Below are 26,072 nucleotides of genomic sequence, written 5' to 3'. Positions count from 1 at the left end.
CTCAGAACAAAAACATTTTAATCTGATTTAATTATCACTAGCATGCTGCAGTCATTAAGCCATACCGTCTAAAAAACGTTTACACCTTTTGAGGCTTATCTCGTTCTCAAACTGCACTCTAAAAACAGTTTGCACCCTTTGGGGTGTGTATTTGTCCCACAACGATAATCGCCATCTGCCTTGCTTGCGTTTCCTTTCGTGAAAACTCGGCGCTCGCTACTTTCCTGTCGAGAATGCTTCGTCACACTGATAACGCGCATGCCGTTCGTGACTTGGAAGTACCGGGCTCGCAGCGTTAAAGAAAGGAAATGCGGACAGGGCAGATGACGATTATTGTTTGGGTACAAAATGCAACCGGAAGGGTGTAATCTTTTTCAGAGTGTACGAATAACTTTTTCTACTAGCCTATCGGTAGGTGGTAAGCGAACACGTCGTCATGAAGATCAATCAGTAACAACACTGTGAATCACTGAGCAATTAACTAAGCAACCACACCTTACAGCTAATTGGACTGCACTCGCTAATTATCACTAGTTACAAACATACTATGCTAAGTTCTCCCTGTTTTACACGCCTATTGGCATGGATATCAAATGAAATATAAGATGCGTAATTCAACTATGCTTAATAGGAACTGGCATGATTAAGCCAATAGCGATAATTATTTATTTATTTTACTGGTACCGTTCAAGCTTGCCTTCGGGGGAGTCACTACTGATATCAATCAAAAAGTGATTAAATGAATGTTACTTTGGCTACTGCTGCTGACTGATTACTTTCGGTCATTAGTGTTCCCCATTGCTGCGCCCAGCCACATGTTAACTCTAGCACTATCATATGACCCAACGTAATGGATATAAAAGGAAAGTCATACAAACAATGATTCAATTATAGTAACTAGGAGATGGTAACATTGACTTACTAGTTATCATAAATCACTCTGCTTAGCACGATATTAGCGTCCTTCATTCGTGCACGTCATCACTGGTATCAATAAAGACAGTGGTTGCACGAGTATTTTTTGTTACCATTCATAACTGACAGCGCCAATTTATGAGTGATCTTTTGTGATACGCTCGGTTGGATGTTCTCGTGTATTGTACAATTTAGCGTCATGGATATCAAATGAAAAGTCACATAATCAGTGATTGAATTATAGCTAGGAAATGGCAGTACTGAATCACCAGCGATCCCGAATCGCATTGTTTAGTATCGCAGTGGTAGCGTTCATTTGTTTCCGTTGTCATTGGTATCAATGATGCAGTCATTAAATGAGTATTTTGGTTGCCATTTGTAATTGATGATGCTGAGTCATTGGTGATCACTAATGATACATTTAGTTCGATGTACTCATATTTTTATGAGTCTTATATGTCTTATATATAAAATGAAAAGTCATAAAAGTAGTGATTCAAATCTGATAACTAGGATATGAGCGCGTTGAATCACCAGTGATCACTAATCGCCTTGTTTAGTATGTCAGTGGTAGTCTTCGATCCCTAATTATCACTTTTGTGAATGAGTGTCATTATAAAGTTATATTTATAAATATATTTATAATAAATATATTTATTTATTTTATAAAGTTATATAGGTGGCAGGGCCGAAATATTGGTAATCACTACTACTTATGTTCATTTCAGTGTTATCGACTACTTACAAACCTGAGCATTATGGATATGAAGTGAAACATTTTTAAAGGATGATTCAATCATAAGAACTAGGAACTGAAACCTTTGAGTCACTAGTGATCATAAATGTGAAGAATTGGGTGGAAAACGTGGGGAATGAGTTCAACCATCTTTGGATGCTCTGTTACGAAGATAAGCAACAAGGTGTTCTGATAAATCAAAGATTGATTGATTGATTGATTGATTGATTGATTGATTGATTGATTGATTGATTGATTGATTGATTGATTGATTGATTGATTGATTGATTGATTGAGACACCCAGGAATTTTGAATGCGATCCCCACAATGCACGAGCGTAACTCAACGGGCCGCATTTTTAAAAGGCCTATTGCAGCAGTCTTGAGTTAGCAACACCGAGAGGTTATACCTTAATAATAACATGCGTATTTACTGTGCTTATTAGCAATATTCCTGCTGCTTTATAGCAGTATTTTAATCCTGACCAAAGCACTGCTATAAAGCCGCAAGAACTGCAAAAGATCCAATACGGTAAGCAGAAGACCCAATACGACATGCAAAAGAGCCAATATGACGATCACCATCAGAACGTTCACTTCTTTGTTCCAACTGTCGTTCTTCTATGGTCTCCCTGACCGCGCTGGCCTGTCCCGAGAAACTCTTTTCGTGCTACGTCGACCCCTGCAATAGGAAGGCTTGGCGATGTTGTTTGTGACATCGCCCGTCCACGCTATCAGGTCGCCTCCCAATGAAGTTACAAACTGATGCCGCCTACACATGTCGTCTGACGAGGTATAATTCGGCTACTTCATTCACATCCTAACATTCACATCCCCTTACGGTGCTTCCAAGACGAGGTAATTAGTCACTATTGAACAAAACTGTAATAAATACAATTTAAACTTTTCTTCAACTTCAGCGTTTTCATTGACATGGGTCGTTGGAGCTAGATCTACGTATTTATTCATATCCGTATTTATCCAATTTATCCATATGGTGGAAGACATGGAACATGAAATTAAACGTTAATAAATGTAAATATATGCGCATTTCACGCCACACTGACATTACTGACACACGCATGTCTTTTCTGAATAGCGTTCCACCCTGTCAAGTTAAATTCTACAAGTATCTCGGCCTTTATATCACTGACGATCTATCGTGGCACAAGTATGTTGAACATATAGCCTCTAACGCTAGTCGCACGCTAGGCTATCTGCACAGAAATTTTTACGCTGTTCCTGCAGCTTTAAAGCTAACGCTCCGCAAAACTTGTTCGCTCAAAATTAGAATATGCGTCGGCCATCTGGGACCCCTCTCAAGCATCACTAACCCTCTCCGTCGAAACCATTCAGAATAACGCGCCCCGCTTCATTCTATATAATCACTCTCGTCAGTTTAGAGTAACACTCATGAAGCAAACCCACAACATACATGATCCTTCAGTACGTCGCGCATACAGTCTCATCTGCCTTTCTCACAAAATTTACCACAACCCGGTATTAAAAAAGAAACATTTAACACCTCCTTCTTACTTTTCATCCCGCAGCGAACACCTTCATAATGTTTCCATGCCATCTTGTCGTACGAACGCGTACTGTTACTCGTTTTTTCCTCGCACGTGCAATCACTGGGACCACCTTCCCGCATCGGTCGCCACTATTACGGACGCATCGAGGTTCAAGACTGTGGTTCTCGTTGCCACCTAACAATTCCTTTATTTTTTGTTCTGCATTCCTTTGCTGTGTATGTACCACTCCTTTCTGTAGCGCCTACGGGCCTTGAAAGCATGTAAAATAAATTAATAAATCATAGGTACAAGCCATTTCATTTTCTGGGTGCGGAACAAATGCGAATGCTCGCGCAACTGTGGCACGACTGAATTGGGCTATCAGAGCGTGCGAAACCGAAACTGGGAAGGGAGATGGGGGGGGAGGGGCGTCCGCGTGCGCATAGTCGCGGTTCTCGTGGCGACTTTCTGGTGACGTCAACCAGCGGCAGGCAGCCAGCTGGTTGCGTCTCCTTGCTCCTCGCGCCATTTTCTTTTATATGAAATTGACCAGCCGTTGAGTGACTTTTCAAATGATGTCTATAAACTACGTTGGGTAAGAATCCAAGGATATTGAAGTGCTCAAAATTACTAGTGATCACTAGCTACTCGGCGTTATTAGCAATTATTTTTCAGCTACTCGTTCATTTATTGTCGCTTCAGTATCTCCCGCTGGCGATGCGGACCAATAACGGCTATAGGTGCCCCAGTAGAAATGTGACTTTCCCTGCCAATAACTCTTCCATTGATACTCTTATAGTTTCGGGTTGTATGTACCAGACCGCACCAACCTTGAAAGATCACCATCACTAGTCACTCTAGGTATTTTTCATATTGGTCACCTAACTGCTTGTTTATTGACACTTTAATCCTACCCAATGACTACGCGGAAAATAAACGCAATCATAGTAAAAAGTGATTTGTAATCGCTGGTGGCTCCGACTTCTCTATTCATAATTATCACAGTTGAACCACACTTTAAATTACCGCTTATATCTATAAAGTTAAGGTTTCTAAATAGTTAGGAACACTGAATTAATAAGTAGTTATCAGCAGTATTTCGACCATGTCTCCTTTACATTCAGAAAATAAAAGTTTAATGAAACTTATTCATAGAAGTAACAATGGATTATGAAGACTAACACTGTCATGCAAAGCAAAGTGATCAGTGATCAATAGGGACTCACGCCCATCACCTCCTAGTTATATTGTTTGAATTACCATTTTTATAACTTTTCGTTTGATATCCATAGCAAGCCCATCAAACGAAACGTATTGCTAGTGATCGCTAACGATTCGTCATCAATGGCAGCCAAAAATGCTGGAGTAATCCCTTTTTGATTGATGCCTATGACGACGTGCACAAATCAAGGCTACCACTGTCATACTAAACAAAGTGATTGGTTATTGCCAGTGATTACGTTCTACCATCTTCTGGTTGCTATAATTGAATCAGTGTTCATATGAATTTTCATTTGATATCCATTAATCTATACTATCTAAAATACGAGAACATCAAATATCAGCGTATCGCTAGTGGTTACTAATTACCGGGCGTAATCGATCAGCAGCGGCAACCAAAGGAATATTCATTTAACGACTTTTAGACTGATATCAATGACAATGTATATGTACAAAGGCTACCCCTGTCATACTAAAGAAAGTGGTTCGTGATCACTGGTAACTGCCGACTGCCACTCCTATTTATCATAATTGCGTCACTTTTGTAGTGACTTTTCATTTGATATCCATGAGGAAATGCTGTGTGAAAGGTAGACTCAACGTTATAAGTTAGCAGTGTTTTTTTAATTAATTTGTCATGACCCAAATGACGAAGTGACGACTCAAAGCAACCTTTGTACCAGTAGAATAAATTATTCATTATCACTATTGACATCGTCATACCAGTTCCCAGCAGGCCTCATTGTTGAATTACTCGTTTTACGATATTTAATTCGATATCCATGTCATTACAGGTGGGAAAACTGAGGGAACTTAGCATGTTAATGACTAAGGTACACAGTGACTATAGCGTTTTTAATTACCTGTATTCTGTGATTACTTAGTTAATTGCGCGTTATTTCAATGTAGTTACTCATTGGTTTTCATAAGTTACGCAAGAACGTAATGTTTATCTTTCTAAATACCGAATAACACCGTTTGCCGTGCACCCACATTTGAGAAAGAAATAGCCCGCGTAGCCAGGCTTAATGCTTCGGTGTCATTCCATAAAGCCATTCGGTCCACTGCTTGTCACAGAGTCCGGTAGTGTCATCTTTCCTTGTACATCTGGGTATGAATGCGCGTCAGCGCTGCACATTCTAGTTTATGAGTTTTGACATCATCGACGAACGCTTTCCCTCCAATACAACGACGGACGACTATTTTGCCCCTGTAGTGCTGCTTCGCCGCATGGTAGTCATACAAAAGCTCCTCAGGAAAAACATTTGGTCAGCGAAATGAAACAAAACTGGACCTACATATAGAGGAAGACCTCGAGTGTGTGTCTCTAGAATCTCGCTGCGCTGTAATCAGCATTTAAAAAAATCACCCTATGCATGTTCAACGGGTGTACAAAAGTGTTCCAGGAAAGAAATCCAGCCAGTAAAATTAAACTAGACGCCCCATATAGCGTGAGACCGTTGTCGGGATTAAGTGCCTAAAGTGCAATTTGCAATAAATGAGGGATAGCTCAGCAATCGATCTTCAAATAAAAATGCTTCCCATAGAGTTACGCCGACCGCATTGCCCCAGAGTCGGCTTCGCCGCAGTAGTCGATGTCCCGGATTCCTGGTCTTGTTTTTGTATGTAAGGACAACGAAGCACTCATCGATTGACGCACCTAAATTCTTTGCCTTCACACGACCAATTCAACTTCCTCATCGAAACGTTGATTAACATTTAGGGTCCGCTCAAAGACGGCGACAATGATGGACAGCGCGAGCGTTTGCGACTAGCGTACGACGTGGCGATACCGCAGCGAACCTTCTGCCTTGTGTCTGTATCTAGTGAGAGGCCTTATCATGGTGATGCGATAACGGGGAAGATCACCGTACTATTGCTCGCACAGGGCATTCCGATTGCAAGGGGCATTCTGCGCACGCGGAAATGCTCCTTACGAACTTTAACAATGAACGCCGCCACATAACGGAGGGCACTGCAATTGCGTACTGTTATCACATGGCAGAAGTAAAGGATCGTTTCGCTGTGCAGCATCACGGTATGAATGAACCGACCCATTCCGGTGCCTGCAACATTGTCCGTCGACGTTATCTCCACTCGGTCGCCCGCTGAGAGGCAGCACCTACTGGAACTGATACAGCAGCTTGAGGACTGCTTTTCATCCACTTCCAAGGTCAAGCAAGCGACACTGAACAAATAAGGATCTGATAATTACGGAAGATGCCACGAGACCAATTCGACAGAACGCCTATACTATGTGGACCCCGAAGGGACGCGAAGAAATACAAAAGACTGTGAACAAAATGCTCGAGGATGATGTGGTACAGCTTTTGAAGAGTCCTTGGGCGTCGCATGTGGTATCGGTCAAGAAAAAAAGACGGCAGCTTACGCCTCTATATTGACTCCGGAAAGTTAAATCAGGAAGCAAAGAAAGACCACTACCGCTAACGCGCATACACGATTCTCCAGACTGGTTGCGTCAGGCACGTTAATTTTCCTCCATGCACCTACGCAGCGGGTATTGGCAGACAGAAGTCGATGCAAGGGAGATGGTGAGAAAATCGCCTTCGTAACGCCCGATGGTCTTTATGAATTCAAGGTGCTCCCTTTAAGTTTGTGTAAAGAGCCAGCCACTTTCCAGCGTCTTATGGACGCGGCGCTTTCAGGTCCTAAGTGGCAAACATGCTTGGTGTACCTATATGGCGTGATCGTGTTTTCAGCGACATTTGATGAGCACCGAAACCGGCTACTGGCTATTCTTCAAGCCATACGCTGGCTGACCTCATGTTATAGCCAGAAAAAATCCAATTTCAGGTTTAACGAACTCCAGTTTCCAGGCCACGTCGTCAGTAACTAAGGTGTCCGTCCTGACCCAGACAAAACAGACGCTGTCACAAAGTTCCCCGCACCATCTGACAACAAGGCACTGAGACGCTATTTCGGCCCGTGCGCTTATAATCGACGGTTTATTGCGGGCTTTTCATGTATTGCCTCACCGTTGATGTGACTAACACGAGAGGATGTTCCCTTTATGTGGTGTGAAGGAGAGCAAATGGCATTTAACGAGTTGCGTCAACGCCTGCAAGCACCCGTAATTACTGCACACATTGACCAGGACGCCCCGATAACACTTCATACCGACGCGAGCAATGTAGATCTGGGTGCCAAGCTGGTGGAGTGGCAAGACTGCTTCAAAAAAGTCGTAGCCTACGCCACCAGAACTCTCTGGCGTAGTGAGGAAAACCACTCCACTACTGACGGGGAAACCTCGAACTCCATATCTGACAGTGAAACCGCATTCACGGCCGAACCCCTCGACGCAGCACTCAAACTTGGCGGCACAGCACACCGGAAAACGGCAGCCTCTCATCCTCAGACGAAGGGACTAACGGATCGTTCGAACAGTCATGTACGCCGACGCGGAACATAAGAATTTGGACGAGATTTTATCTTACGTCCACTTCGCATATAACACCGCTCGGCGGGAAAGGACTCGCATGACACCGTTCGGCTTTGTACACGGTCTCGAAGCCACGACTAAGTTGGACGCAATGCTGCCTCACGAGTGTGACGACATCCATGCAGATGCTGAGGAATTTGCTCAACGTGCCCAAGAAGTCGAGCAGCTTGCACGTATACGCATCAGCCCCCAGCAAGCCCAGGATGCAACGCGGTCAGCACTCGCCTCCACACCAGGCGAGAGGTTGTGAGTTTGGATACCCATACGACTTCGAACACTTTCTGGGGGAAAAAAATGCTAAGGCGATATTTTGGGCCATACATGGTGATCCGACGCCTGAACGATGTGAACTACAACTGCAAGGTCATGCTGGATGGTGAAACGTGTTCACGGCGCCGCAAGCAGCTGCCCGAAGTGCATGCTGAATGTGGTGCGCGTTGAGGCCGTACTTATCCAAGCGACTCACGTTGTAATGTTCCGTGCAAGCGCACACTTAAGTTGCTCATCGGGACGATGCTTCCCTTGGAAGGGAGGCAAATTCCGCGTCTGTTGTGTGGCAAGGACGATGACGGCAAGAAGGTTTATCGGCATTTGAAGGAAGCAAAGCGAAGAAGCTAAAGAAGTTGTGACTAGCGCGCGATATTGAAGAGTCCGCTCTTGTTGATGTTCCTGCTTTGGCCTATCCCATAGAGTTTCTCACTACATGTTATACTGAGAAACTATATGGCCTATCCCCTTAGTCGGGGAGAGCCATGACAGAAGTCCATCATCATTACTGTTCCTACTGACCAGTGCGTGCACTTGTCCCTCGAGTTTCCGGCGCGGCGACAATATCGAGGCAGGCGTTTCTGTTGACATTGTATGCGCGTCGCAACTACTGTTGCCTATTTTTCGAGTCTACGCGTAGCGGTCACTCTGGAATGTACAATAGGACATGTGTAAATAGCGGACGGAAGTAACTTAAATTTGGCGGCTTTACGTGTCAAAATCGCGAAATAATTAGGAGGCGCGCCATAGTGGGGAACACCGTATAAATTTTCTGACCACCTGGGGTTCTTTAACGTGCGCCCAATGCACAGTAGAAGAACGTCATTGCATTTCGTCCACGTCGAAATGTGACTGGCGCTGTCGGGAATCGAACCCGGGACCTCTTGCGTAGCATCACAACGCCATAACCGTTAAGCCATCCCGAAGAGCAGCGGTCGCACTTGAACTGCGGGATTAAATTTGACCACCGATGACTGTGCTTGTCGCTACGGTCACGATTCGAGTGTTGCTTACCCTTCTGGGCTCAAGATCGCCTAGAAAAGATATTCTAAAGTCACATATTTCACACTGTTTGTTCTTCGCTGTCGGTATACAAAGAGACAATGTAAAGCTGTCTTCATCTTCCCAATCTAGCCTCTTACCTATATACATATTCCGCAGCTTTTAAGCTTCACAGTCAATGCAGCTTTTGCTTTATTACGTTGAGAGGCTTGACCTAGCGGTATATTGAAGTACAGTCGATCATTAAAGATTTCCAGGTACGAACGTTGCGAAAAAGCTACTTTTTTTTCGCGACTTCATGATTGAGCCTCGAATCGAGTTAGGCGTTGTGATAGACCGGTAACTATCAGAATGGGTTTTGCGACTTGATGGAGAATGCACTGGCTGCAACAGCGTTTCCTTCCATTTTTCATTTAGGATACCTTGCTTCGAAAGGATTTGCGGTTGGAAATGCTTGCCTCAAGTATGAGGGGAAATGGGCAATGGCAGCAGGGAGTGGATCCTTCGAGAATGCAATGCCGTGGATGTTGGTCGACGCTTGCGCCAGCCTCAGTCGAGCGGGACTTAAGGCGCAATAGTGTGCTTTTCGCTGAGGTGACCCTGTGTGAGCAGGCATTATGTGCAGCATGTCGTGAGTTCGATTCGTAACCTCTCTGCTCGTATTCCCTTGGGAGATGGACGTAAAAACTCTCGTGCGTTGGGCTTTGGGTGCACAGTGAAGAAACCCAGGTGATCGAAACCAGTTCTGTGCCCCACCCCTGCGATATGCTTCACAGCTTCGGCGTTGCGTTCGGACGTTAGGCCCCACGAATCATTTTTTGTAGGTGCTTAGTGCTTGTGTCACAAGTACTTAGGAGCAGGCATGCGTTGAGTATTGTTAGCGGGATATGTACTTTACCGCACTAATCTTTCGCACAAAGCGAATTGAAAGCGATTCTCTTGGCATAGAGTTTTCCTTGTACTAGGAATCTTGTACTCTATTTGTAGTGTGCACAGGGTGATAGGCTTCGTATATTAATTTATTCAAGAGTCCAGAGGCAATCATATGGCACTTCATGATGCACTTTTTTATTGAACAGACCCTTCAAGCAGCCTTGCCCACGAAGCAAGAAGAAAATAAACAATTCTTTTGGCAATATATTGTACAGATTTAGCTGCCCCGGAGTGTAATACGAAACCAGATCAACACTTAATTCCCAAGGCATCCCGCATGCTACGTATATGCGTTGTCATTTTTCTTTTCATATTGCGTCGAACGACAAGAGCTTGACGAAGTCCTCCTAAGTGTATATAGGTATAATTTAAAAATTTTCTATGGCCGAGTCAACTAGCGTCAGTCCAGCGCGTTGACGTGCCGGTGAGGTGAGGGCATCCAGCGAACTCTTCTGTACGTGCTCTGGATCGAGAGAAAAAGAAGAATATCACCAGCGTTACAAAAGTAATCGCGCTTCAACTCAATTCGATTCGATTTTTATTCCGTTTTTCCACATAAAAAAATGGAGGAGGCCCGAACAAAGAGTGAATCATTGTTCACTTCACGTGGATTCGGGTACCCCATACAAGGCAGAGAGCATGACATTACACGCTATTGTTGACATAAATAAACACAATCATTATGCGTAATTACAATTCATAGAAAAAAACACTAGAAAAACCCATCAAAACAAAAACAAGACAACTATATTTGTTCACGCATATACACTACTGAGGTACACGCAGAGAATTTAGTACTGAAGATATAACTTGAAGAAACCCTATCGGTTATTTTGTTGCACTTCAAAACTTTTACTCAGTAGATAACGTTTGTCGTTTGCTCTTTATGACAGCGCATGAGTGAATGATTTTCAAGAAGCTCCTGCTTTTCTTTTTTTGTCATTTAGACTTCCGAATTTCGACATAACCACGAGACCCGGCACCCTGTAGTGTAGAATTTAGATAATACGACAATTTACCATATTTCAGAAACATTGCATTGTTCGGGGCTAGCAACGTACACCTCACTCGCCTGCGACGTCAGGCGTTTAGTTTGTTCTCCCAACACCATCCTGGTGTCGACTTCGAATGAATAGAAACGAATGAGACCGTACGCTTGGGCACTGATTCCTAATCCTCACAGCCCGGGAACTGCGAAGCCTGATTTGCAGATTTCCTACCACAAAATGTTGTGGCCTGTCCTCAGATTCAATGCCCCCGTGCACACGACGCAGAATGTTGCGAAAGCGATTTTTGTTTGTATCACCCTTAACGCCTTCGGGTCCTCTGCTTTAGAGTGTGAAATCTAACAGCACAAGAAAAAAGCTGGACGCCTTGAAGGAGAAGGTCCCAGCGTTGCGCCAGGTATTCAGCACATACGATCTTTTGCGCTTTCCGATTTTTTTTTCTAAACATGCACCAACCAGCCCAGTTCAGTCCACTGTACTGCGATCTCTGATCTGGTCTTGTGCTAACCCAAACGCAGCTCTGTGGAGCGCGAGATATAAGCCGAATGCTGCGGAGCGCAGAAATCGATTTCTCATAGATGACAGATTCAAGCTAAACTAATCTTGTCCAGATGCGAGTACATTCACGTGGATGTGTACCTTTCCCCGATGGAGCATGCACTTTTCTTGTAACCCAGTATCTACAGCCAGAATACGGCTTGTTTTATACGCAACAAGCGGTCCCTGCGTTCTATAGTTAACTGTGCCGAGAGCTGTGAACGCGTACACAATATCTATATCACGAGTCTCAACTTCATGCGAATAATCAGGCTGCATGCATTTGGTAGACGGTGCCACGTGTTCTGCACCTTGATATTCGGGGGGATGAGGCAAGTGGCTATAAGTTGCGCACGTCCCGTGTGGCTAAGGTTCAGCTTCTTCTACAGTCTGATGATATCACTTTTCATTTGCGTGGCTAATGTTTGAGGAACCTAGGTAGGATGATGGGACTAAATGCCCAAGATGGCCCTGCGGTGTCCCTCGCCAGAGCTCGGCAGACCAAACAATTTAAATCCCAGATCTAAAACGAAAACATGGCGGAAATGAACGTCTGGCTGTTCCTTCTTTTTTTTTTCTTCTCGCCGCTGTCGCACCAACTTACCAGCCCTTGTGTCCGTAGCCGTAGCCGCCGAAGCCGTATCCGCCGTAGCCGAGTCCACCAAAGCCGAGTCCGTGGCCAAGACCGTATCCACCGACGGCGACGGCCACTGGGGCAGCGACGGCCACTGGAGCAGCAACGGCCACGGGACGGGCGACAACCACGGGGCGGGCGACCGCTACGGGGCGGGCGACAACCACGGGGCGGGCGACGGCAACTGGAGCAGCGACGGCGACTCCGTAGCCTCCGTAGCCACCGTAGCCTCCGTAGCCTCCGTAGCCGCCGTAGCCTCCGTAGCCACCGTGACCATGTCCGCCGACGAGGATGGCAGCTCCACCAGCGCTGTGGCCGTAGGAGAAGGAGGCTCCCTTGGCGACGGCCGGAGCGGCAACGGCCACGCCGTGGCCGTAGCCGTGGCCATAGCCGAGGCCAGCGCCGTAGCCGCTGTAACCGCCGACGAAACCGGCCGTGGCGGCGGAGACGAGTCCGAGGAGAACTGCGAGCTGTGGGAAGACAATGCGGGGATTAGTGCGAACGGGGATCGTATAATGAGCCTACGCTTTTACAGGATCGGTCAAAAGCAAGTGTGTGTCTAGCTGCCGGTGCGTACAAATCTCCATAGTTAAGGTTGCTGTGGCACAACCCGAGTGATACTGGTTGAACAGACGTTATAAAGCCTGAGGAAGCCTGAGGATGAGCTCTTGCTTGGGGAGCGTAGAGCCTGCGCGTGGGAACGGGATGCCATAAGGTGGTATATATTTATAGCTGCTCGCTGTCAGTCAGAGGTGATGGCACCACGATATGTTCTTTTACGCTTTTAGCAAAGAATACGCGTATGAGAAAAATATGACGTCAAAGTTCTTTAACCATACTGCGCTGTAAGAGAACGGACATACGCCGTCCATTTCTGAACATTTCGGGACTTCCCATCAAACGAAAGTCTAGTTAAGGTTGTAATATTAGAAATTTAATTAGGTACCATTCGTACACAATTTCATGCCATTTAAGCGCGAGTGTTCTTGCTCAAAGCCATTATGTGGGGTACAAAATATTGCCCGAACCATGCTGATATAGACACCCATAAAGGGCTACACTATAGCTGTCAATGTGGAGGCAAGTACAACTGACATGGTTCAAAAGTCGTGACGATTTGTGCCTTTTTGTACTTTTTTTCGATTGACTAGAAACCTTCCACCCAAGTTCTCTCTAGCGCGTTTCTGAAGCCTTCAATGAGACAAATTTTGCTCTGGACTGTTACTGTTGAAGCACACTGACATCACCTCAACCATAAGGCGTAATTCTGTGTGGGAGCTGAAAGCCTTTCTGTCATTAAAAGCAACGCAACGTAACTAAAGGGTCAGTGGCGAGCTTCACGCCGAGCTACGGGAGATGCCGCGTACACCCTCAAGGCTACACCAATACTCACAAGGGCGTTCATGGTGATGGAGCTGTTAGTTCCTGCTCAGAGCGCTGAACAGAGAAAACAAGGTGTGTGGAACCCTTCTAACGGTTCGTCGCGTTTTTATACTGGAAATTGCGGCCCGCTCTCGTGCGAAGGCGACCGACCGCTCGGCGAGCGGCTATCGAACGAAAAAAGAAAACAAAAGCGACAGAAAACTGGACGCTGTAGTGGCCAATGGTCGCCGCGGGCTCCTTTCTCGCAGGAAGCACAGATACGGGCAAGAACACGAGGGAAAGGGTGCAGCGGGCGAGCGCCGGGGTGAAGTGGGAGCGGGCGCCGTGATGGCAAGATGTGATCCCGCGCCACCGAGAGAGGCGAAAAAGCTCGGCAGTATAAAACGGCTCGCGACCCCCCCCCCCTCACCTCAGCCTGGAGTCCTCACAAAAGCACCTGTCCACAACTCCTTCTCCCTCGAAGGTGCGCACGGAAACGTCTCGCCCCCCCCCCCCACCCACTCCTCCTCCTTCCACCCCCTCGGTCAGTCGGCAGCAGCGGAAAGCACAAACGACAGAAACAAACAGGAGGAGGTTGCAACGAAGCCGCACGGCGATTCTCACTCTCTCCTCATCGGCGCGCACTCGCAGGGCCGACGTTGCAACTACCGGCACCGCCCGCCCGCGCTGTAGCGCACTATCCCGTCGCACGAGACTGCGACGGGACCGTCCCAGGGTGACGGGGGGAGACCGTCCTGAATCTCTCCGGCATCAGCCAAGGCTGCCCGCAATGGCAAAGCCGCGACGCGAGAACGGGAACACGGGGTCCCCGTAACGCCGGCGAGCAGGCCCGAGCATGTCGTTGATGAGCGACTAATGCAAGGCTCCAGCATCCGGGGGTTATCTGTGGCGCCCGGGGGGCTCGGGAAATGGTTGCGCTGAGAGTCGGTCAGAGCCAGCGCATAGCATATCGACAGCGCCCGTCGAATTCCAGTCGGTGAATAACCAGTTAAATCGTTATACTGCGCGGCGTTTCGCAATCGCAGAGCAGTGATTCGAGCTCGCTGCTTTGAAGTAATCGTAGGTCGGCACCGCAAAGCCCAGCAGAGGCAAACATGAAATAAAAAACAAACAAACGTGAGGCCTGTTTACAACAAGTAAGTTCACTGGAAACAGGTGAGGACGATGCCCAAACCAAGGCTCCTATGCGCAAGCTAGACAACATTCATGAATGACAATGCGTTTAGCGACAGAAATAGGAACGGTCTTTGACACCGTCCATAGCGATTGGAAAATTGCATGCTTTCTATTTTGGCTGTTGTTTTCTTTTTGTTTTTGTTTTTGTCTAACTCGTTTGTTCTGTTTATCTATTTCTGTTGGTCTCATACGTCTAACAAGTCATAGCCAGCCAATAATTGACACCCATTTCCAACCAACAACTGCGTTTTATTGCCTTTTCGCCAGGAGCGGTAGAAAGTAGCGTACGCTTTCGGTTTGTGCCATCAAAAAAAAGAATCTATCTATCTATCTATCTATCTATCTATCTATCTATCTATCTATCTATCTATCTATCTATCTATCTATCTATCTATCTATCTATCTATCTATCTATCTGTGTGTCTGTCTGTCCGTCTGTCTGCCTATCTGTCTGTCTATCTTCCTGTTTATCTATCTATCTATCTATCTATCTATCTATCTATCTATCTATCTATCTATCTATCTATCTATCTATCTATTTGTCTTTTTTGTCTTTTTTGTCTGTCTGTCTGTCTGTCTGTCTGTCTGTCTGTCTGTCTGTCTGTCTGTCTGTCTGTCTGTCTGTCTGTCTGTCTGGCTGGCTGGCTGGCTGGCTGGCTGGCTGGCTGGCTATAAAAAATATGAGTTCGAATAATGCACGAGCAAAAACTTGCTCTTGCAGCATCATCCTATCGAGACTTGCCGCGCTTTTGGTTGACTCTCTGAAGCAGTAGCCATTCAGCAAGCTTGGCAGGCGTGTGTGTGTGTGTGTGTGTGTGCGTGTGTGTGTGTGTGTGTGTGTGTGTGTGTGTGTGTGTGTGTGTGTGTGTGTGTGTGTGTGTGTGTGTGTGTGTGTGTGTGTGTGTGTGTGTGTGTGTGTGTGTGTGTGTGTGTGTGTGTGTGTGTGTGTGTGACTGATCCATGCAGTGGGCAGAAAAGAGTACGTGTCAGAGATCGTGCCCCTTATCTTTCGGCTACACTGATTAGACTGAATGCTTCGCTCTTTAAAGATTTTTCTACTGCTAAAGCCGAAGATGCCGCCCGGGTCCAAGGACTTCGAGCCACCAGCTGAGGCCACCACAACAAGAATTGGCGGACCATTCATTAATAAAGTTTCTTCGTCTTCTTATACTGCTGTAAGAGGCTTCACGCTCCGCTCTATTACTGGTAAACAATGTTTGCCCCTCAATGTCAGCTTTTCCTACAGCGTTTTTCTGTCCTCTACTGAGATGGACTTCATATGCTCGACAAGCTCCGCTTCGCACGTGGTATTTGAGGGCAATAGTGAGCTCCCGTACATTCTTGGTCGTTTCAGCGATTCATTGCATTATATTCGCCACTGCGCTGACACATTCCCATTTCCATGCGTGAGGCAGTTATCGACAGGGACATGAAGGCATCGCGCGATCGTAAGAGATATTTCCGACTCTCAAGATTGTACACGGACGATATCACTTGTTCGCAAGCCTGTCTAGCGGTGAACGCGAGTTAAAACGTTATATCCGCATCAGCCCTGCGAGTTCTTCGGAAACAGTGTTGTGCAGTTGTGGGCCGGTCAATTTGCAGCGGTCATTTCGAGTTTTCCTTTCTCTCCTGCTAACTTGAGCAGTGCGCAGACTAAGTCATCATTCCGTTACGACAACGCTTAGCCATCGCTCCACTAAGCGGACAACTTTGTCCTCCTGCTTTTTTAACGGCAGCGAGCAGTATCGAAATATCCGAGCGCTGTTACGCTTTCGCGCGAACCGTTTCATCGCTATCGTGCGTCGTTGCATTTGTAAACTGCTGCACTCTGGACCGCAAGCGCCAGCAGTGACAGCGCGCCGTTAAATCGAGTGGCTGGCCTGGCACTACGCCTAAGGTGGTCACTGCAAGGAAGCGGAAGCTGCCCTGTTCTCTTTTCGTTGATCTATGTTGCAGCGCGAGCGCGTCACCGGTGGATAGACCTGTGTGTGGTGCCGCGCATTTCTGCAGCCATAACTTACTGAAACAAGTCGAGTGCGTTCTGGCGACGCGCAACGTTCGTTCAGCTCGGAATGGTTCTGAACATGTACTGCCACGGGATGTGGTGACCCCTCATTAACGATCTTGTCTTTTCTTATACCTCCCTTTCGGTAGCCTGTCAACTGCAGCCTGTGTAACTTATTCTGTCTCCTTAAGCCGCCTACGGGACAGGTTCGGTCTTGCTTCCAATCTAGATATGGCGCACACCCGTTAAGGAGAATTTGCAAAGAGTCGGAGCTCCTTAAGTCGTTCCCAGAAGAAAAAAAAGAAAAAGATATTTGGCTCAAGACAACGGAAAGTCGAAATATCATAACGTACAATAGTTTAGCGAAGAAATCGCCTTGAATCAGGAATTCGTCAAAGGTGGAACGCACATTTCTATCACAGCGTCCAAGAGAGAAAGTTCACGAAGGTTCATATAAAAGCCAGTGTTAATAAGATGAATCAGTTACTCCTAAGTATATCTCTATAAAGACAAGAAACGACAGCAAAACATCAAGAAAAGATTTATTCTCTCAGCGTTAGGTCATCCCTATGATATAAAATGAAAGGATTCCGGCGTAATCTCTCTGTGCTACCGACCCTGATTCTTAATACCGAATGTTTCTTAGTGAAAAAGAAATCTCGTTCTTTATTGATAAAATGGAAATTATAGTCGTGCCTCTTTTATCACTCCTACGTTTAGTCCTCTTTCTGCGAAACCTAGGCAATTCATAACTTCGTGATTCGGTTTCATTCGTATACTGTTATTCTGGATAATTCGTTTTTTTATGTATTGATCTATTTTCGTGTTCTATAGTATTTTCTGATGTGCAACTTGTTGGCTATATTCCTGCTTCAATTATTTCTTTCCGTGTAACTTTCATCGAAGGGTCCCGGTGCAGTGACATAACTACGGAACCCTCGTCTGTATACGACGTGTCCCACGTAACTTGAGCCGAAAGAAAAAATTGGCATACGCCACGTAGCTGGACATAACCAAGGTGTTATTGTTAGCACTCGATTTCAGATACTCGTATTACTTTTAGCATTCCGCCTAAGTACATAATTAGTCTTAATTAACCAACTCCTCAAATATTAGAATTACATTGAAGGCATCGATGATAAAATTGTTGCGCAAGATGAAAAACTCCCGATACAGGTTTCTGTTGCTCGATACGTGCTACATAAAAGTGCTTTTCGGAGCTTGAAAGAAGCCCCCGAATGCACGCAAAGTGCCTCGAGTGGCCATTCAATCGGCAATTTTTCATCTTTTCGCGGGCTTCTCTTGAGCTTCCGTTTAAGATAGCAGCTCTAGCCGCCCGTTCCTTCGCTGAGCGTCGGCGTTGTCCCTCGGCGTAACCGAGCGAACGAGCACAGCGAAGGATGAAAGAGCGAACGCGGGGCGCAGTGGCGGATGAAAGACGGCGATAGCTAAGAGAGCGCGAGGAGGAAAGCGGAGGAGGAAGCGACAGTGAAAGCACGAGGGGGAGGGCGGTGGAGGAGAGTGTGGCGAAAGGATGAGGAGGAAGGCAGTGTGCCGCACGAGACTACGAGATGGCGCCATAGTAGCGTGCGCCGTTGACGTCGTTACTAAAGCGTGCGGCGAGTACTCGTGGAGCGCGTCAGCCACCGTATACAGTTATACGGATGCAAAGAGCTGCCATCCGCGTGCTTCGGACCCACATCGCATACGCTACTTCTCCCGCGCCGCCGACGCTAGAGAATGCGCATGAGAATGCGCACCGCACGAGACGCGCGTTCTCGTGTTCGCGCTTACTTTCTGAACAATGAGCCACGCAACCGGTGGAATTCAAAACACCTGAAGAGCAACTCTCGAATTTCGCATTAGGAAGCATCGTAATCGTCGGGGAGATTTTCAGTCGTGTGAAGCTCTTCCACTTCAAGGAAACATTCTAATCATTATGCTTCATAATAGCGCAGGGTAGACAACCTGAGCGACCACCGACTTTAACTTTCTGCTTTATTTGCGCATCATTACCCTGCAGTATCAGTCTTCTTATCTCTTGTATACTTGCTTCTTACGGTTGTTACCAAAGCCTAACGTCACTGTGCCACACTGTTCTTTTAGAAGCAAGGTAGGTGAGTACGGGAATGAAAATGCTAAGCCGTAATGAAAGACAGTTGGTGTAGCCACTTAGACCGTACTGAGGCGGAAGCAGTGCTGCTATAATCTGGTACTACTGTTAAATTTAGCTCGGCCTTCGGCAAGGACGTCTTTGCGTTGCAGGAAAGTTAAGAGGAAGAACATTCGAGCCAAGACCAGCAAGCACGCCGGCCAGGTCGTCGGTATGGTAATACATCGCACAGTAAATTGCAGGGGAAAAAAAGCTGTTGCAAAGCTCTGAATGAACGGCATACGAGCAGCACTCTCAATGCATGCTCTCGCCGCGGCAATGTTGGCTGACGGCAAGAAAAAACAACAACGACAAAACGAAAGAAACTTGAGAGTCGGCAGCATACACAGTCCAGACTGCTGTTCTTACTACGCTCGATTCAGGAGCAATTCCGGCGTCCACTTCGCATTTACATGTGTTGAAGGTCTTTCCAACGCAAGCACGCCCCTGTTTCAAAGAACGGCTCCGCGCGGTGAAAATAAAAGTAATACGCAGGAGCAACGGTCGACCACACCTCTTTCAACTACGCAACGGGGGCTTAAATTAAAGCCATGAAAATATGAGGGCAGGCTGGCTCTTTGAGTTATCTACCGTTCTCTGGCGCTCGAAGCCGTGGAAGTGTGCACTGGGGTCCTCATGAATATTAATCGCATCGGCAGAGCGCCATCGCCCTACCTCAATAACCAGACCAGCCCGAGCGAAGTGGGCAAGATGAAACATGCAAGAAAGGCTCCGCCCCCTTTCCCTCTCTTTGTAGAGATAGGCCTCAGTTAACGGCAGTGGACGCTGGCTCAGCCCAGGTTGACTAGTACCTCTCGCTGCAAACCGACTAACCGGACTGACCTCGAGCGGGAGCTGTACTAGTGGTTTGTCGCTGGGTGCAAGGACATTCAGTTAGGCCCCCCTGGTTTATACTGCGCTGGAAGAAAAAGATACGTACGAATGTGGCCTGAAGCTGTTTAACTCGCAAAAGCGCCTATGCTTGCATATCACGCGGGCGAAAGTATGTTCATAAAATCGATCAGCGCGAGTGCCTTGGCTGATGCACTGACGATATGGGCTGTGATTTGACTGATAACCTCCATCCAAGTGCTGCGTAGTCTTCGTTTCGATGCTTGTGTTATAACACGACTGACTCCCTCCAATAAAAAGTAATTACATTGTAAGAAAAGTGCGATAGGGTGAAGATGTAGATAAAGGAACTAAGTTAAATTGGCATATTCTTAAAGTACACACTTTATTCGGGCTAACTTTACTAAAGAAAAAAGAGCAAGTTCTGCTACAGTGAAGTCAGCGAGGCATTTTATGTCATATTTCGAGCTTTCAATTCGAACCTTCTTATTATTTTGGTTTAAGCAAATGTCTGTCGCCTACCTTCTTTAATGTTTAAAGCGATAAGTGTTCTTAAGGGTTTGTCGTTCGGCGTCGCTTATTCGCCGGTCAGTTTCATGAAAATATCGTTACAAAGTCGGCCAGTACGTACCTGTCGGGTGCTGTCTTACAAGTCGACAGGCAAGTTTCAACCGTTTTGACAAGTTTGCTTGTCGAATCGTTGGATCCAACCTCAAAACATCCCTTGTTCCACGGTTGCCGAACACTTCGTATATGCATGTTCGTGTGAAACTGCCATATTTGCCCGCATTTCAGAAATCTTTTCGGAGACGTAGCAGGAAAAGGAAAATTTCCCAGTCTGGTGCTAATGTTTCTACAGGGCGGCTTCTGTTCGCTTTGACGCAAGTACCTAGTTCCCGTGCTTTTCTCAGAGCCTGAATTGTCGAGACTTACACAAAACGACCCTGTTGTTATCGCCTTAGTGAAGACAGATTCGTTGTCATTGTCAAACTCTCTCCGCACGTTCGACTAGAGGGCATGCTTTCGCCTTGGCGAAAGCCAGCTCAATCACGTACTTCACAGCTCCCCCCCCCCAAAAAAAAACACTCTGTCCTGCGTAAAAGCTTCGACAAGCGGACTCGCCTTCAGCTTGACGAAGGCGAGTTCATTCGTCCACAAATGCTTTCGCCTTGGCCTTGACAAAGACATGCTCCCTTCTCGAAATGTTGACATTGTAGTGACACCTTCATCTCATATTAAATTGTTTCGCTGAATGTTCTATAGATTCACGTGCCCATCATACAGATCTGCCTGCCGAAAGACAAGATGGTGTCGCGCTTGTCATAAACTCGTCTCCCTAATTTGTTTTCATCTGCTTCTTTTTTCTTTAACCTACGTGTAAACTTAGAAATGCAGGTAGATTGTGGGATTGCGTAACATACTCTCCTCATACGGGAGGGGCTGCTCATTGCCTTACCTTATTGATACGGAAATAAAGGTATCATCGATATGTCTTCAACGTTCATTTCATTCTATGCCTAACAAAGCGTCATCGATGCGTTATCGAATTTCGAGTAATAATTATCCAGAAATACATTTTAGCCCTCAAGCGCAGAACTCTGCGTATAGTGCAGAGCTGGCGTACAATAGCATCATGAAGAAAACAGGCATAGGAGACTCACGCGTGGTTCAGACAATTTGTTTGAATGATGCGTGCGGTTCCCTGAGGTATACAGTCCCTGAGGTGTGCTGTCCCCGGAGTAGAACCCTCGTTTTTCTTTTTCTTTTTTGGCTCAGGCAAGGGAGTTCTAAGGCGATAAACAGGGCAACCCAGGAAGAAATAAATCTGTGCTTTCAGAGTTTTCATAAGTTACTCGCAACGCTCTCGCCTGTTACCTGTATAAAATGTAAACTGTAAGCGTAGGCGAGCAGCTTCGGGCTCTCGTTTAAATGTTTTGTACGAATAATCACACATCGTTAATACCAATTTACGCTGCGCAATAAATCACAGATACGATTCAGGCTATGTATCCCTTCGCCTCGGCTTTTCGTTCCTGTAAGCAGGCAGGACGAATAAACTTCAAACTTCCTGTGTAAAGTTCTTACCTAATGTGCACCGTAACATCATTTAGTAAGAAGTCGGACGCAGCTAAGCAAGAATCGTCGAGAAAAGCAAGCCAAGCTGCACTTTAACTTGACAGCTGTTCCCGTAGAAAAATGTAGCCGGAATACAGAACATTGGTCATATTGAACTCAGTTTGACATGAGCTTCTCACAACCCGTGAGCAAAAGTATACGAACCACAGGGTCGTCGCAAAAAGAAACAGAGTTTCTTCGCAGTTAATATGTACAAGCGGCTACTCACGAGTGCACTATATAATATTGTAGTGCCAAGTTTGGATTCCAGCCTTTACTTTCAACTTCCATTCACAGACAGAGCAGAAAATGAGTTTTATCTCGGAAACTCTGGCCCGTATACTTTTGCTCACGGGTGTTCATTGTAAAGGCGCGCGGACAAATTGTCCCATTTTAGTCCCTGAAAAAATTTGGAGGACGCTTAAGCTTCGCCTTTAAGAGTGGAACACGATAGCATTCAAAGATCCCTGACTGTTTCTCATGCTTCCCAACAACTGGAGCGTATGTAACCGTAACGCTCACCGGGAAACGCTGGCCACGAACACTATGCACGCAGGCGAGCTTTCTGGTAGAAACGCGGCCTCTTGCGTGGGCCGCGATGAGATTGAGGTGCGCGCCATCTGGAGGTATTGCAAGGAACCGGACGCGCCGTTCCGTGTCCCCCGAGACACCCGCGTGCCGGCGCGTGCAAATGGCGGACGCCGTGACTGGTTTGTGAATGGTAGAAACGCTGTAAAGGGGGTTTCTTTGTGTTTTAACGTAAGAGAATTATGTTTTCTCGTATACTCAAATTACAATCCGAGAGATATCATGTCTGTAGGTTGTAAGTCATAGTTTACGATATTTCCACGTATTTTAGCTTGAGGAATTCAATTAGTTCGGTAAATTCCTTGCGTAGCCTGAAGGGCCTGGGTATGGGTGGTTCGAAAATCTTTTCGCCGAAACGACGTCCGACACCGACGCCGGATTTTCGTCACTTAACGCTTTCGCGTTAATAGCAGTTTCCTTCAATTCCCGCAGCCAACTCCGCGAAAGCGCGCTTTCTGTCTTGCAGCTGCGTTATGTAAGAAAGCCACCACAACGGAGCAGCCGCTGATTCGCGACGCAGGATAATGTCGGCAAACTGGCCCCTCAAGCTCCTCGCGTCAGAACAGTGATTGGGAAGTGTTGGGCCGTTAAACTAACCACTCGTAGTCTAGGCTATGCACCCATTTTTTTCTCACTACCATGTTATAAACGCTTCTGGAATAAGTTTTCGGTGAGTCTTTGATTTGACCCACACTAATTTCGTTTGTTTCTTCGTTTGTTTGTTTTTGAACCTCGTGGAAATCAAACAGCACGCTTTGGTGCAGGGTTCTCGGAAGCATTCATTTATTTCCCAAGCTTTGTTACAAGCAAAGCGAGGATATACACAAGCCATGAAATAAGGAAAAGAAATGTAAGGGATATGCAAAGCCACCGAACTCCCGCGTATGAACTGCCAAAGTCCAAGAAAAAAAAAATGAAGCCCTATGAATGATAACGTGTGCGCGGATGAAGTAGTCCCAAGTGTCTGCTTTTCTGAAGCCCATATCCCGATAATATAAACTAGCGGCTACAGCGCCTAGAGCTTGTTTTGCCCGCAAAAAAAATATGGTTCACCGTGCCTTTTTTTGTCTCTCCCTCTCCCTTGAAAGTGCAAAATCGCAGAGCATTTTGTTTTTCAATAACTTAAACATTTTATTAACGACAACAACCAATGACTCTTGGCCCGCTGCGTAGGCCAACGCAAGCTGGACGCTCTTGCAGTCCTCGTCCCAAGTGCCGGTCTTCTGGCGGGACCATCCATTCAGTATTTGTTTCCTAAGTGACGTGGTACCTGTAGTCAAAAAATGAAGAAAGAAAACGAACATGTCAGTCACCTGAGGATAACATAACAGTCGAGCGAATCCCTACATAACAATTTCAGCTGCTGGATCGTCACAGTTTGTATGGTTCACATATGTTATACAGCTTGCAGTTCAAACCGTAGTCACTGTTGAAAGGTAACATGAGCATCCCAGTACCCGTTGTTGCTCCATCTTATAGTGTCCGTGTAGAAGAGATTACAACGGGCAACTGTCTGATCCTCGTCTGTTATGAGTTTTGTAACCGACCTGTCCTTTATGATATTGCTCATGTTTTGCCAGAGTATGAGGTGACACGACGTGAAGGCATATTGGCCACAAATTAGCCAAATCAATCGGCAACACAGGTCGTTATTCAGCATTCTTTCTGGACATTCAAATTCTGTCCCGTTGACGTTGAAGTCACTGAGAAAGGCCTTTAGCACCCAACAACAGCTGACACGCGGGCGAATCAGAGCTCACAAGTAGCGCATTCGATAATACGGCGGAATTTTCACAGCGCCCGAGAACAGCACCGCCAAAACTTTCGAACTTGGAGACAGACCAGACGTACCGCTTAGTACTTCTTGAAGCCAAGACCGTAGCCTCCGTAGCCGCCGTAGCCGCCAAGAGCGTAGCCGTGTCCGTAGCCAAGACCCACGCCATAGCCGAGACCAGCGCCATAGCCGAGACCAGCGCCATAGCCGAGGCCAAGACCGTATCCACCGACAGCGACGGCGGGAGCAGCGACAGCCACGGCGGGAGCGGCGACAGCGACAGCAGCGGCGGGGCGGGCGACGGCCACGGGAGCAGCGACAGCGCGGGCGGTGTAGCTCACGCCGTGGTTAACGTGGCTGGCGTAGGAGGAGCCGACGAGGGCGGCAGAGGGGCGGGCGTAGGCCACAGCGGGGGCGGCGACAGCGACCGGGGCGGCGGCGACAGCGACGGGAGCGGCAGCGACAGCGACACCGTGTCCGTAGCCGCCATAGCCGCCATAGCCGAGACCGCCGTAGCCGTAGCCGCCGTAGCCGTGGCCGCCGTATCCACCTCCGAAGAGGCCGATACCACCGGCGTTAGCGGCGGCGATGAGTCCCAGAAGGGCGACGACGGCCTGCGAAAGGAAACGTCAGAATGATCACTACTGCCATGAAGTGCAGCTGCCTAAAGCAAGCGACGACACTTCTGAAGCCTCACCACTGTAAGATACTCGAGCATCCACGCAAGTGCGCGACTTTTAAGGTTATACTCTGTTGATCTCTGAGCTCGCAGTGCGACCGTCACTGAGTGGTGCGTCATTGTTGGACGTGAAGCTTACGAAACGTGGAAGCGCGTGACTTCCTCGAGCGTTCTCAGATACGCGCAAGCAATAGAGGTTAGAAAGGATCAAGCATGAAGACTGAATAAACGCATGAGGAATGGGGTGGTTCTACGGCCGAAGATATATTTCTTAATGTACAATGGGTGTAGGACGGCACAGGTAGCTCGCCGACATCCGTTTCCCACAAAACAGGCGTACTAGAAGAAACAAAGTCGGCATTTGCCCGCAAGTCCAGATCTGGCATTCAAGGTTAAAGGTGAGCCATCGCGACAAGCCGTGAGCGTTGGCCGCGTGTGCCAAACGTAATTTGAAATCTCTGCGGTATGCGTAGGTTTTGCTTTTGTCTTTATAATCCTACACCGGGCCACACAGAATGAAAGCTTGGTGCCGACATCCGACTTTCCTCAAGCTAAGCTTCGCGAGTTTTGAGTCGTGAGCGACCGCCAACCCTTCCTCGATGGGCAGAGACAACCCGGAACCTCCGCGGACCACACCGGCAATCCTCGGCCCCGGCGTGTAGAGAGAGAAGGTTCTTCGGCATCCGTCACACACAACTGCGGCAGCGGCGGATTATACTTACGAAGGAGTTCATGGTTGGCTTGTGAGCTGTTTACTCGTGGACCCGAGAAGACCAGTGAGTTGTCCCGCCGTCAGTCGGCCCCTTATATACTTCGGGCACGCACAGCACCTTTCCGCCTCACAGGCGAGAATGAGAGGGGGGGGTCAGTGAGACTGACCGTAGGAGAGGGGGCGAGTGGGAGAAGTCGCCACCCTTTCTCCCCACACACGCACACACACACCTTCTCCTTTCGCTTGACCCTAAAGCTTCGCGCGCGCAGTCCGGCAGCCAATGATCTCGGCCAGGGATCGCAGTGGTGAGCGGAAGGGGGCCGCTAAGGACGCTGCGCGAAGCAAGGCGCCTTGGGCGTGTCGCACTTCGACGCGGCACCGCGGTTGAGGAGGCAACGGACGATGCACGT

The 26,072-nt window shown here is 47.2% G+C and overlaps 2 protein-coding genes across 2 annotated transcripts; both read right to left on the bottom strand.

Annotated features, from left to right (window-relative positions):
* Positions 1-10,156: 10,156 nt before the first annotated feature.
* LOC142590963 (uncharacterized) lies at positions 10,157-13,685 on the bottom strand. Its single transcript, XM_075703331.1, has 3 exons — positions 13,617-13,685; positions 12,194-12,693; positions 10,157-10,508 (listed from the first exon to the last, which is right to left on the bottom strand). Coding segments are annotated over exons 1-3 (513 nt in total). The 5' UTR covers positions 13,629-13,685; the 3' UTR covers positions 10,157-10,507.
* Positions 13,686-23,263: 9,578 nt separating this feature from the next.
* Positions 23,264-25,768, bottom strand: LOC142590962 (uncharacterized). Its single transcript, XM_075703330.1, has 3 exons — positions 25,673-25,768; positions 24,349-24,885; positions 23,264-23,767 (listed from the first exon to the last, which is right to left on the bottom strand). The coding sequence occupies exons 1-2, from the start codon at positions 25,682-25,684 to the stop codon at positions 24,352-24,354; spliced, it is 546 nt and encodes a 181-aa protein (XP_075559445.1). The 5' UTR covers positions 25,685-25,768; the 3' UTR covers positions 23,264-23,767; positions 24,349-24,351.
* Positions 25,769-26,072: the final 304 nt, after the last annotated feature.

The sequence above is a fragment of the Dermacentor variabilis genome, chromosome 8 (genome assembly GCF_050947875.1).
Source record: "Dermacentor variabilis isolate Ectoservices chromosome 8, ASM5094787v1, whole genome shotgun sequence".
NCBI classification, from domain to species: Eukaryota; Metazoa; Arthropoda; class Arachnida; order Ixodida; family Ixodidae; genus Dermacentor; species Dermacentor variabilis.
Note: the sequence above shows the minus strand (reverse complement) of the source record. Positions and strands in the feature narration are given on the sequence as shown.